The sequence below is a fragment of the Helianthus annuus genome, chromosome 16, assembly GCF_002127325.2.
Source record: "Helianthus annuus cultivar XRQ/B chromosome 16, HanXRQr2.0-SUNRISE, whole genome shotgun sequence".
Lineage (NCBI taxonomy): Eukaryota > Viridiplantae > Streptophyta > Magnoliopsida > Asterales > Asteraceae > Helianthus > Helianthus annuus.
The window spans coordinates 171930676-171943085 of record NC_035448.2 but is presented as its reverse complement, the minus strand read 5'-3'; the positions used below and the strand labels follow the sequence as shown (position 1 = coordinate 171943085).

The 12410-nt window shown below is 35.6% G+C and overlaps 2 protein-coding genes across 2 annotated transcripts; both read left to right on the top strand.

Annotated features, from left to right (window-relative positions):
- Window positions 1–2678: 2678 nt before the first annotated feature.
- Window positions 2679–3874, top strand: LOC110916656 (flavonol 4'-sulfotransferase). Its single transcript, XM_022161353.2, has one exon. It carries the CDS (start codon window positions 2750–2752, stop codon window positions 3683–3685), a length of 936 nt encoding a protein of 311 aa, XP_022017045.1. The 5' UTR covers window positions 2679–2749; the 3' UTR covers window positions 3686–3874.
- A 7607-nt stretch (window positions 3875–11481) lies between these two features.
- On the top strand, window positions 11482–12042 carry LOC110920012 (cell surface glycoprotein 1-like). Its single transcript, XM_022164257.1, has one exon. It carries the CDS (start codon window positions 11482–11484, stop codon window positions 12040–12042), a length of 561 nt encoding a protein of 186 aa, XP_022019949.1.
- The last annotated feature ends 368 nt before the right edge of the window (window positions 12043–12410 follow it).

Sequence of the window (12410 nt, the reverse complement as noted above, 5' to 3'; positions counted from 1 at the left end):
TCATTAGGTGACCCAAAGTCCGACCCAGTTGTTTCTGGATCCCGTGTCCAATTCACAAAACATCTAATATTGTATCTTCCCTCCCAAAATCACCATCTATTCAACAATAAGTTGCCACATCATCAATTTGGCTTCACCATTCAAGGACAAATAGCCCAAATCATCTCCTTTATTAATATATATAGATAATTATTCATAAATAATTAGCTATAATCATATACATGGGTGGAGATACAATAGGAAGATTATTTGGCTAGGAAGTGATCTTGACCATCCATTAAGTTAATCAAGGGCTAAAATTAAATCAGGGAAATTGAAAGGAAGAAAAGAGGCGCGTGAGTTTGTTCAAGGGCATTCTAGTCAATCCAAGCCAATAGTTTCTCTCTCCTCCAATTCCCCCCCCCCTCCATTTTTTAAACGTTAATAACTCTTTCATACGACATTATTTTTTTATAAAAATTGCACCAAAAAAACGAGCGTTTTCTTATCTTTAAAACGAGTATACTATTGCTATATTTAAAAAAAATTAAGACCCAGTTGCATAAAACGCAATAGAAAAACCACCAGTTACGTAAAACGCAATGAAAAAAAAACCTAAAAAATGACATTTTTCTAAAACGCAATGCACCAAAAACACAAAGAAATGACTTTTTTGTAAAACGCAATGGCCAGAAAACACATAAAAATGTGTTTTACCTAAAACGCAATGCACCAAAAACACAAAAACGGTGTTTTACCTAAAACGCAATGCACCAAAAACACAAAGAAATGTCTTATTTGTAAAACGCAATGGCCAGAAAACACTTAAAATGTCTGTTTTCTAAAACGCAATGGACTGAAAACACATAAAAAATGTTTTACCTAAAACGTAATGCACAAAACACAAAGAAATGTCTTATTTGTAAAACGCAATGGCTAGAAAACACTTAAAATGACTCATTCTAAAACGCAATGGACTGAAAACACCTAAAAAAATGTGTTTTACCTAAAACGCAATGACTAAAAACACTTAAAAATGTGTTTTTTCTAAAACGCAATAGCCAGAAACCACATAAAACTCTTTTATTTCTAAAACGCAATGGACACATAAAATTGTCTGTCACTGTGAACTGTCTGAATTGTCTACGAATTACTGTCTTCGAAATGAGTAATTTTTCTGATGCATTTTTAGTACAGCAATTTAATCGAGCCAGGGACTCTGCCCCTTGGACCTCGCCAGGGGCTGCCGCCCCTAGGACCCCGCTACCAGGGGCTGCCGCCCCCGGATCCCCGCCAAGATCGTACAACGCAATGACTAAATAAAAAACCCAGATCATGAAAATGAAATTAAAGAATTTCTTACATGGATCGAAACCGATTTCTTCATCAATTGACGAAATTTGAATGATAGAAACACTTAATAACGCTCGAATCGAACGAATCGAGTGATTATCTCCAAAATCACCGGAAAAAACGAGATTTTTTTATGAAATTAAACTGGGTTTTCTTCAAAAAAAAGTTGAAGAACACGTTGATCGGGTTTTGAATCATTGATTGGTGATGAAAATCGCACTATAATGTAGTGATTATTGAGATAGAAAGTGAAGAAATGGTTGAAGATGGTGGGTTTTGAAAAAGGTGGGTTTGAAGTTACTGGGTTTTGAAAAAGGAAGAAGAAGGAGTTGGATTGACTAAAATACTCTTTTTCTTTATTTTAAATGTTGTCACATGTCATAATTCTATGGCTTCCTATCCTTCCTAGCAAAAATTAACTTCCTATTTGATCTTTTCCCTAATATACTGTTATATTTTGTTGACTATAAATAAAGTATACATGTATTAAGTTCACGCTTTGTGTTTTTAATTGTTGATAAAATGATGGAACTTGTATATTATCCTAAGACAAATTGCATTCTTCATGATGGATGAGATGAGCCAAGTTGACTATTATTATAAAACACAAGTTGACATTCTAGGAAAGACAAACCCACCTACAGAAAAAGCCAACATGTATATAAAAAAATAATACAATATTATGTATAACGTGGGGGCAACTCGACCTTTATATATGAATGTAAGGTCTAGATCTGGTGATAATTAGTTTACATCAAGTATGTGTAAAGTAATGGCATCAGAGAATACTTTTCTTTGTTAATAGATATTTATTCCATTAATCCAGCTTCGTGTAATTTACTTGAGTTTCTAACCTAATTTTTTATATAAAAAACAATACTCTCTATTTATTGAAAGTTTAAAACCTAGTGTGTTTCAAGAACCCTTCTTGAGTTTCTAAACTAACTTTTTATATACAAAAAACAATACTCTCTATTTATTAAAAGTTTAAAACCTAGTGGTTTCCAAGAACCCGTATAAATCTTCCCTTGACATCTATGTATGTGTACACAGTTATAACCTTTCAATATAATCTAATACAAGCTACCTCCCAATTATTTAATATATGGAAAATACAAAATGACGAAAATGCCCTGACTAACTGAGGAGCATGGATGGGGTTAACTCAATTTGATTAAAATGGCAATGATGGAAACTTTTTGGACCCACAGACGATTAATAAAACCTTTAGGGCAAAACTACACAAACCACAAAGACCAAAATGACAGTTTACTCTTAAATTAAAAGAAAAAAAAAAGCGTTTTTATATATAACTCATTAATTAACATGGTGCAATAAACTAGGACACTCATGTGAAGAATAAATATCAAATCAATTGAAGGTGTTTTTCACTTGTTGAGCTTAACCTGCTAGAGACATGGAGGAGATGTTCAAAACACTTCCTCAGCACACTAGTAGCTGGTTGAAAGGCAAGCAAACCTTGTACAAGTATCAAGACGTATGGAACCATGAAAAGTTCCATGCAGGAGGAATTTTAGCAAGACAAAGCTTCAAGGCGCGATCAAATGATGTATTTCTATGTAGTTATCCCAAGAGTGGCACAACATGGCTAAAGGCCTTGGCTTATGCCATCGTAACCCGAAAAAAGTTCGATGCATCAACCAGCCCTTTGCTCACAACCATGCCTCATAACTGCATTCCCACCCTTGATAAAGAAATTGAACAAATTATAGAAAAACACCCCAACACCTCACGCTTTGCACCCATAGCCACACACCTTCCTTACAATTCCCTGCCAGAATCAATCAGAGCTTCGAACTGCAAGATAGTTTACGTATACCGGAATGTAAAAGATGTCATAGTTTCTTATTACCATTTCATGAGAGAAATATACAAACTACCCATGGAAGATGCCCCATTTGAGGAGGCGTTTGACGAGTTTTGTCAAGGCTTTTCAGTATATGGACCATATTGGGATCATATCTTGGGATACTCAAAAGCAAGCTTGGAGAGACCTGAGACAACTCTTTTCCTGAAATATGAAGATATGCAAAAGGATCCTATAAGCAACGTGAAGAGACTTGCAGAGTTCATTGGGTATCCCTTTACAGCCCAAGAAGCGAAAGAAGGTGTAATAGAAAGTATTATAAAGATGTGTAGTTTTGAGAATTTGAGCAACTTAGAAGTAAACAAAACTGGTCTAGGAGAAGGATCCATTGTGCCTGAAAACCGATTCTACTTCAGGAAGGGTAAGGTTGGAGATTGGGAGAACTACTTCACGGATGAGATGATCGAAAAGATTGACAAACTGATTGATGAGAAGTTGAGCTCCACCGGTTTAGCTCTAAAGTGAAAGGGATCACACCGTTGGCTCATGATTTTAGTCTATGCTTAAAGTTTATGATTTTAAATAAGTGAGGGCTATGTCTCTCTTTGAATGGGTGTTTTCCATCCATCATAATATGATGTTCTTGCTTTCAAATTTAAACTATATATGTTGTTGTACGTATATTAGTATTGATAGTTTCTTTGCTTTGCTTTTTGGATATTTGTCAAATTCTACGAGATGCATTGTTAAATCATTAATAAACAATGGATAACTTCTGAAACTAATGTTTCTTTTATTAGTTTTCAAAAGTATTTTAATCGATTCTCCGCACCTCCTCGTTGTGCCCAAACAGCCCGACTAAGAGATCGCTTTATGCATTCAAAACGGTCAAGTCTTCCCGGTACATAGGCGTGTTTTTCAGCACCCAAAAGCCCAAAGCTATCAAAACGCTTTAACATTATTAATTGTTGAATAATAAGTACCCCAAAGCTATGTGTTGGAAAGTTGAGTTAAATGAGGTCTTCACTAAATATTTTGGACACAAATAACTATGTTTATATAAATGTTGTATAGACAATTATTTTTGGGTTTGTGAGAGCATCACAACAAAACAAACCTCGTCCAAAATGGAGTTAAAATGAATAAAATACCAATAGTTGAAGTTGTATGGTCGGAACAACCAAAGATGGAAAATATGGAAGAAAAAATAATAAGCTTTGTCAAGTTGTCTCATATAGATGGAATGCCAATAATTGAAGTGGTATATAAGGAGGATCAATCCTTGTAAATTGTCCACTAACTATAAATACTAGTGAGAACCCTAAAGGTTGTGAAGCACCCAAACTCGCACGTGCGTGCGAGATGGGCGTAACAGCGCACTTTGCACTTTGCACACCACGAGCAGCCTTCGTATTTTTTTAAAGTTGGTTCGAACGGCCCAGGTCAAGCGCGTGTGGTGCAGTCCAACGGGTCGGGTCCGAAACAACAACTGATGACATCAGCAACTGCTGTTGAGCTCAGCAGTGGTTCTAGCCAAACAACTGCTAGTTCGAACCAGCAATTGTTCACTACTTAGCTGTTTGACCAGCATTTTGGTTGGGCACTTTTTTGGGGGCCAAACAACACTTGTTTGCTCTTGATCGGTTGTTTGCTTTGGTCAACATCTTAGACCAGATCAGTTGTTCGCTACACTGATCAGTTGTTCCAAATTGTTGTTTCGACTAATTTAAGTCACAACATAGACAGGTTGGTTTGCCACTGATCAAAATTCAAAACCGCCTGACACGCAACCTGACCTTTGTCGATCACACTTGTTCAAAGAGGCTTCATCCACTAGACCAAGAAACAAAACCGCATGCTTCTACTGTTTCCTTTCACTTGCTAAACGAATTAATCCAAAGCCACCTACACTATGCTGGATCCTTTATGCCCACTTTTCATTCACCTACGTCGATCTCCCCTTATCACGAAACAAGCCAATCAAGGACTGCTCCGGTTCTTTGATCACCTTTAATAGCCACGGAACACCGTTATTCATCATCGTCATCACTATGTCAAAACGGTACTTCCCCGCAACAATGGCTGACCCGAAACACCTTATCATCTCGTATTCTGATGTTGTTAGTCTTCTCGTTGCTACCCACACCTATTTTTTCACACAAGAAAATCGTGGCTTCCCTTTCCATTCTCTCCTCATAGTATTGCAATTAATATTCCCACACACCAAGTCACTCAGTCAAACACTTGACCAAATCAGATTTGACACGTGTCAAGTTAGATCTATGGCCCGCAACTCACTAACCCATGAATAAACCGATAAACCAAACATAAGTTAGAGTAGGTTTTCGGACACAAGACGAAAACCCAATATAAACATAGCACAAAGTTTATGGTTTATGTTTGATTTAAACGGGTTTGGGTTAAACCGCGAATATGTTTAGCTAAATGGGTCGGGTGGGTCAACCTATTAACCTAATATGTCCGTGAGTTGACCTGCGTATTTTTATAAATTTACTTTAGAAAGTATTGCATATTAGAATCCAGCTTACCAACCTCATTAGACCTTTACAAGTAATTTTATTGTGTTCTTATCTTCTCTCAATCTTGAAACTCAATATTTGTTATTTTCTCAAATCTAAAACTTTAGAGTCAATATTGAGAGGCCTAGACACCAAACTATAATCGCATTTGGACATTCCGTAACAAATCGTTAACTTTGTTTTAGATCAAATAACGTGTAACGTTTCCGACAATTTAGCTACCTTCTTATATTGGCACTTATCTTTGTCTACATTTGTTTAGGATTTATGTTATAGTTTGAAAACTTATATGTATAGTTCAGCTAATGGTTTTTGTATTGGATGAGTTCGTGAAATCTCAGACTTACTTTAGTAGATGATAGTTATAAATTTGCGTTGGTTGGGCTTTATGATTCACACAACTAGGCCTGTAAACGAACCGAAAGTTCATGAACTGTTCTTGAACTTGTTCGGCGGAAAGTTCGTTTATGTTTGTTTATTTAATAAACGAACGAACACGGACAAAATATTTTGTTCGTTTAATTAAGTTTAATTAAATGAACGAACATGAACACACCTTGTGTTCGTTCATTTATGTTAATGAACGTTCGTTTATGTTCGTAAACGTTCGTTTATTTACGTTCGCTTAAATTTTAGTAAATACGTAAATAGTTATATTTATATAAATAGGGTAAGGATAGTGTAAAAAGTGCTCAAAGTGTGAGAAGTGTAAGAAGTGTATTATAACACTATATATAATACTATATAACACCATATAAACATCGTATAACAATATGTAACACCATATAATACCATATAACACTATGTAACACTATATATCATTATATAACAAATATAACACTATACATCTATAATAGACATGCTATCAGACAACCTATAGTGTTATATTTGTTATATAATGATATATAGTTTTACATAGTGTTATATGGTATTATATGGTGTTATATATTGTTATACGGTGTTTATATGGTGTTATATAGTATTATATATAGTGTTATAATACACTTCTTACACTTCTCACACTTTGAGCACTTTTTACAGGATCCTCTACCTATATAAATATTAGGTTTTTAACTACTTATAGAAATATAACTATTAGTAATTGAGTTTTTTAATAATAAAAAATGAAAGAGTAAATTGCATTTAGGTCTGTTTGCCAGTTTTATCCAAAATGACTTTTTTGTGCCAAACAGCCCTTCACCTTTGGCATTTTTTGCCATTTTCATCCAAACCACTAACTTAGTTTACTTTTTATGTTAAGTTGAAGAATATTTGGATGAAACTGGCAAATACAAAACCCCAGGGACGATTTTGGCAATTTACTCAAACTCTTTTTAATTTCTTTTATTTAATTAATTTTGTCACATATTTATACAACATAATATACATGCAATTTTTATATAAAAAAATTTAACAGTTTTGTCACATAATTTTTATAAATTTTCATTCAAACCACTAACTCAGTTTATTTTTTCTATTAAGGTGAACGATGTTTTAAATTTTATAAATTAAGACAGAAATTAAGATCCAGTTTTTTTTTTATTTAGATCTGTTTTATAAAGAGAAAACAATAGATAAAATAAATATCAATGGTGTGCAACACATAACAATCGATTACAACTTTTAGTATTTAATCAAGTGTAGAGATAGAAAAAAAAAATTGTAAAACGTTACATATTTTTAAATGTGTTGAGCACCTAAGAAATATGTTGGCATAAATAATTTATTTATCTAATTAAGATTATGAGGGTAACTAACTAATATTTATTCCGAGTGGTTTGAGTAAAGAAACTTTTGGTTCATGTCACTATACTTACTATGTAGTGGGTAATTTTAAGGTTTGGTAACGATACATTGTTTGATAGGGGGTGGCTTCTGATTTTTGTTAGGAGCGAATTTAAAATAGTAGAAAATGAATTACAAACTTGGTACATATGATAAGATTTTTATTTGACCTTTTTTCTATAAGGTCACTAGCATTTTAGTTTTATAAAATTTAGAGGTTGAAGTAGATTTTATTTTTATAAAACTGATGTATATAAAAAAATTGGAAAGTAATTTTTGTCTTACTTTATAAAATTTAAAAGATCCTTCACCTTAATAGAAAAAAATAACTGAGTTAGTGGTTGGATGAAAATTTATAAAAATTATGTGACAAAACTATTAATTTTTTTATAAGAACCGTATGTATATTATGTTTTATATATATGTGACAAAATCAATTAATTAAATAAAAGAAATTAAAAGGAATTCGAGTAAATTGCCAAAATCGTCCCTGAGATTCTATATTTGTCAGTTTCATCCAAATATTCTTTAACTTAACGAAAAAAGTAAACAAAGTTAGTGGTCTGGATGAAAATGTCAAAAAGTGTCAAAGTTGAAGGGCTATTTGGTACAAAAAAGTCATTTTGGATGAAACTGGCAAACAGGCCTAAACCTCAGGGACGATTATGGCAATTTACTCAAAATGAAATTTTAAAATTTTTCTTAGATCATAACGATCACTTACTTAATATTTATATTAATTTTAGTATCTATAAACCCTAATTTAGATGTGTTTTCGGATGAATTGTAATATACTAGACTTGCTTGTTTCTGTTCATTAATGTTAAATTATGTTTGTTTATATTTGTTCAATTATATTCATTTGTGTTCGTTTATGTTTGTTCAATCATGTTAATTTATGTTTGTTTATGTTTATTCAAATATGTTCAGCTAGATTTTTATTTTTGTTTATGTTCGTTTATGTTCGTTTAGGCTTTAAACGAACGAACACGAACATGCTCGATTTCTTAATAAACGAACATGAACAAAAAAAATGTGTTCGATTATATGTTCGCGTTCGTGCTCGTGTTCGGCTAAAGTTAAATGAACGAACACGAACATGCCCATATTCATTTTCGTTCGGTTCCTTTACATGTCTACACACAACTCGAACAGGGTGTAAGGGGTGAATGCCTCATGAGTTTGGGGGGAAATTTCACCCACTTAATCATAATATACCAGGTCATTTCCCCTCTCATTCTCTCCTCTTGCCCAAAAAACATAGGGGATGGTTTCTCCCAAACCATTTAAAAAAACATGATTGGTTAAGAAGATACTGGACTCCACCACTTACCCCTCTCCCTCAAGTCCCTGTATGCGGCAAGCTTTCCCCGATCAAACTCCTCCCTGCGCGGCATACTTTAGTGGCGGTGGTGTTTGTCGAGCGGCAAAGGGGCTTGCCGCACCCCTTGCCGCAACCATCCCGTACACCCTCAACAGCGTATAAACTATAAACGTTGTACAAATGTGACCTTTAGTGAACTTCTTTTAGTCCCTTTTCCACGTGTCTCTTCATATAATACTAGTAGTTACTCTACGTATTAACGCCATCCCTTTACCACGTATCTCTTTCATATTCCTTATATATCACGGAGAACAAAATATAAAAATTAAATAATCTTAGTAATTTGTGTGAGAACAAGAGAGCGCCCAGAGAAAGAATTTTGAGAAATTGAGATGATACTTGATTAAGGATGACAAAAATGTCCGAGAACCCAATCGATATACTTGAGACATTCGGGACAGGTATGGAACTAGATAAAAAAATGTCATAGCCATTGGAGTGGTATGGGATTAGGTGACAGTCGCCTTAACCATATCCTTGAATCATATACCCGAAATTTATTACATTTGAATTGTATTTCCCTTAATCTATCTTTAATAATATTTTATTCTAGTGATAAAATATAATTTTTCTTTTTTGATATTGTAAGACCCTTAGTAATATTTAACGGTTTTCGTATAATTTGCGTCTAAAAATGTGTATTAATGATTACACATACTTTTAAAAATACGGGTTCATTTAAAACTTTTACAAATTTAAAACAGTACAACATATTGTATATAAGTTCGTCGCTTAAAAATAACGACAAGTCAACATGCGGAAGCTTGTATCTTGATCGTGTTCGGTTTTTCGTTGAGCTTGATCGTCCTCCGGTACTATAAGTTATACCTTAAATTCATAAAACATGAATTGAATTAGTCATACGTAGATTAGAACGTGTTTAATCGAGTTCGCGAGGCAAAACTGATTAAAAAAAACAATTTTTCCGAAACTGAGCTCCGTCATGCCACGCGCCAGAGCCACATTGCTCCCTCGCGTGGCGCGAGGGAGACCCTTTTCTAGCAGGTCCGTATCTGGGACCTTCACTTTGCCAGCTATACTAGTTTTTACGGAAACGACCATAACTTATTCGTTATTGATCCGTAAAAACGCGATTCTTTTTCCTATGCAATCGTAATTTGATCATCCATCACATGGAGTTAAAATCCGACATTCGGATTAACAATATGCCCTCGGCTTTGTATTTAGTTTCTACGTATTTGACCCGTTTGTGTTTAAAAATCACAAACTTGTTTCTAGTTAATCATCAATCATACATCAATGTATTTAACACAAAATATTTATCTTGGATTCATCACTTTTGTGAATTACGCAGCCAAAATCCAAGTTTTGCACATAATTCGTTTTGACCCGTTTAGAGGATCTTTTATGCATTTAAGCATCGACTCGCTATTCTCTTTTCGCACTTCGCATTCCCATATTTAAATAACTACTTATATTCCACCACAAGTATTTTTGTGGTGGATTTAACATAATGAACCCCTTATCCCGAATTTTTACCCTTCGATTGGTCATTTTACGCAATGACCCATTCTTAGCCATTTGACCCACGAAAGTTTATGCCTGTTACTTTTATACGTGTCTAAGGATTTCATAATCATAATACAAATTTCTAAGCAACCCATAAGGGTCGTTCGCCCGATTTACCCAATAAGGACTTTTTGGTCAATTTTAGTCCCTCATTTTACGACGAAGGACTTTCACTAATTGTTTGACCAAAACCGCGCTTTAAGCTATAAACTTATTTATGCGTACCTGGCTCAGATCAACATATTGACCCGTTTCAATACCTTGTCTCGATAAATTACTAATTCATAGCATTGCTAATTCATAAGCCGTTTTATCATGTGTGCATAAAACTCGACAAACACTTATTAGTGGTTAATTGTCAAATGGTATCAACATTACCTGATGACGGGGGTAGCCCGAGACTAAATAAAATGACCAAATATGTAAACGCCCAAAAGGTTAAAAGGTTCAATGGTTGAAAAAGCTGAGAAGATAGAGTAAAGTAATACGGGAACAGTAAATAAGTCACATCCCCAAAACAGTCTCACCAACCACAGCCGTAAAAGCAACGCAGGTCCACAGAGCACATGCTATTATCCAAGGGTCAAAAGGCTTCAACCCCCGAAAGGGTAAGCCCCTCGCTGCAAGCTAGTTCACTAGTCAAATGAATGCCTCTTTGGGAGATGTCTTCTCCTATATAAGTGACACTTCATTTACTGAGAGAGGACATTCCGATCAGATTTGCTTCCTTAAACTCTGGTCCTTCACATCGTACACTTGCTTCACGCAAGTGTCCCTCACTCACATTCAATTCACACTTATTCTTTTTGTTCCTCCATCCTTTTCTGGACAACACTTAAGAATTGGATCTTCAAACAAGAAAAACAAACTAGTGAACCTCCTTCCACGTCTTGCAAACGTGGGGGGACCCCATGACCTGCGTTAGGCAAGGTTAAACCCTTTAACCCTTCTGCCTAACGACCCTCGCTACTACGTTTGGTCTATTATTTGTTGTCTCAACAAGTTGGCGCCCACCGTGGGGCTACGCCGCTATTTCTCCTAAAAAAGACCTAGTAGTGTAGCTCTTCTCTCTTGAATTCGCCATGTCTGAAAATGGGTCCCCGGGTGAAGTGAATCAGGTACCAAACACTTCAACTCCGGGTAGCAGCCAAGCTCACGTGGCTATTCCAACCTCTTTCTCAACTCCGGGGAGCACACCCGAGTTTCTTACCTTTAACACTCCAACTCCTTCTAGATCCGGAGTTCCTTCCCCTAATGTTGGCGTCACTGACACTCCAACACGTATTGAACTTACCCCCGAGGGAGTTGCCAACAATTTTCTTGAGTTGAGGACTCTCCTCAACCAGTACGTAAACAAAGAGAAGGATAAGGGAGTGAGGATTCGTCTAGACTATGATGAACCTGAACCAACGCTGTCTCCTGGACCTCCCATTCCACCCTTCACAGTCAGGAATGACGCCGGTCCCAGTAATCCTCCAAACCCTGTTCCATATTTGTCTACCATGACAAACCCTACAACACGACCCCTCTTTTCATCTCAGCCGGTTACGAGTGGTGCTCCTCTGGGCCATGAGATGACTTTGGATCAGCTCCTACATTCCCCAATATCAAGCTTTCCAGCTTCTACAGCCAATTCGTGGTAACAGGCTCTATCTGTGCTTCCATTGGCACGAAGCGCAGTAATGAGCACCCCTCTTGGAGTTAGCTGCCCAGTCACATCTGGAAGCCTTCAAGGCTTCAACCCTATGACCCAGATGATGACTCAGATGATGGCCAGCTTCCCGTGGCAACACTTCATCAATCAAGTGCTAGCCACTTGATGCGTGTGTAGTGTAATATATTTTTATAATATAATTAAACCCTTTTTTACACCTTTAGCCAAGTTTTAAATTTATAAAACACGATATTTACTAACACTAAACACACATATGGGCAAGTGCACCCATCGTGGACGTAGTATAGTGTTGGTAAGATACCGAGGTCGTCCAAGGACACAAGAGCTTTTAATACC

Bases quoted from the DNA above. Each gene is read 5' to 3' on its own strand.
- LOC110916656 (XM_022161353.2), top strand. From the start codon at position 2,750: ATGGAGGAGATGTTCAAAACACTTCCTCAGCACACTAGTAGCTGGTTG.
- LOC110920012 (XM_022164257.1), top strand. From the start codon at position 11,482: ATGTCTGAAAATGGGTCCCCGGGTGAAGTGAATCAGGTACCAAACACT.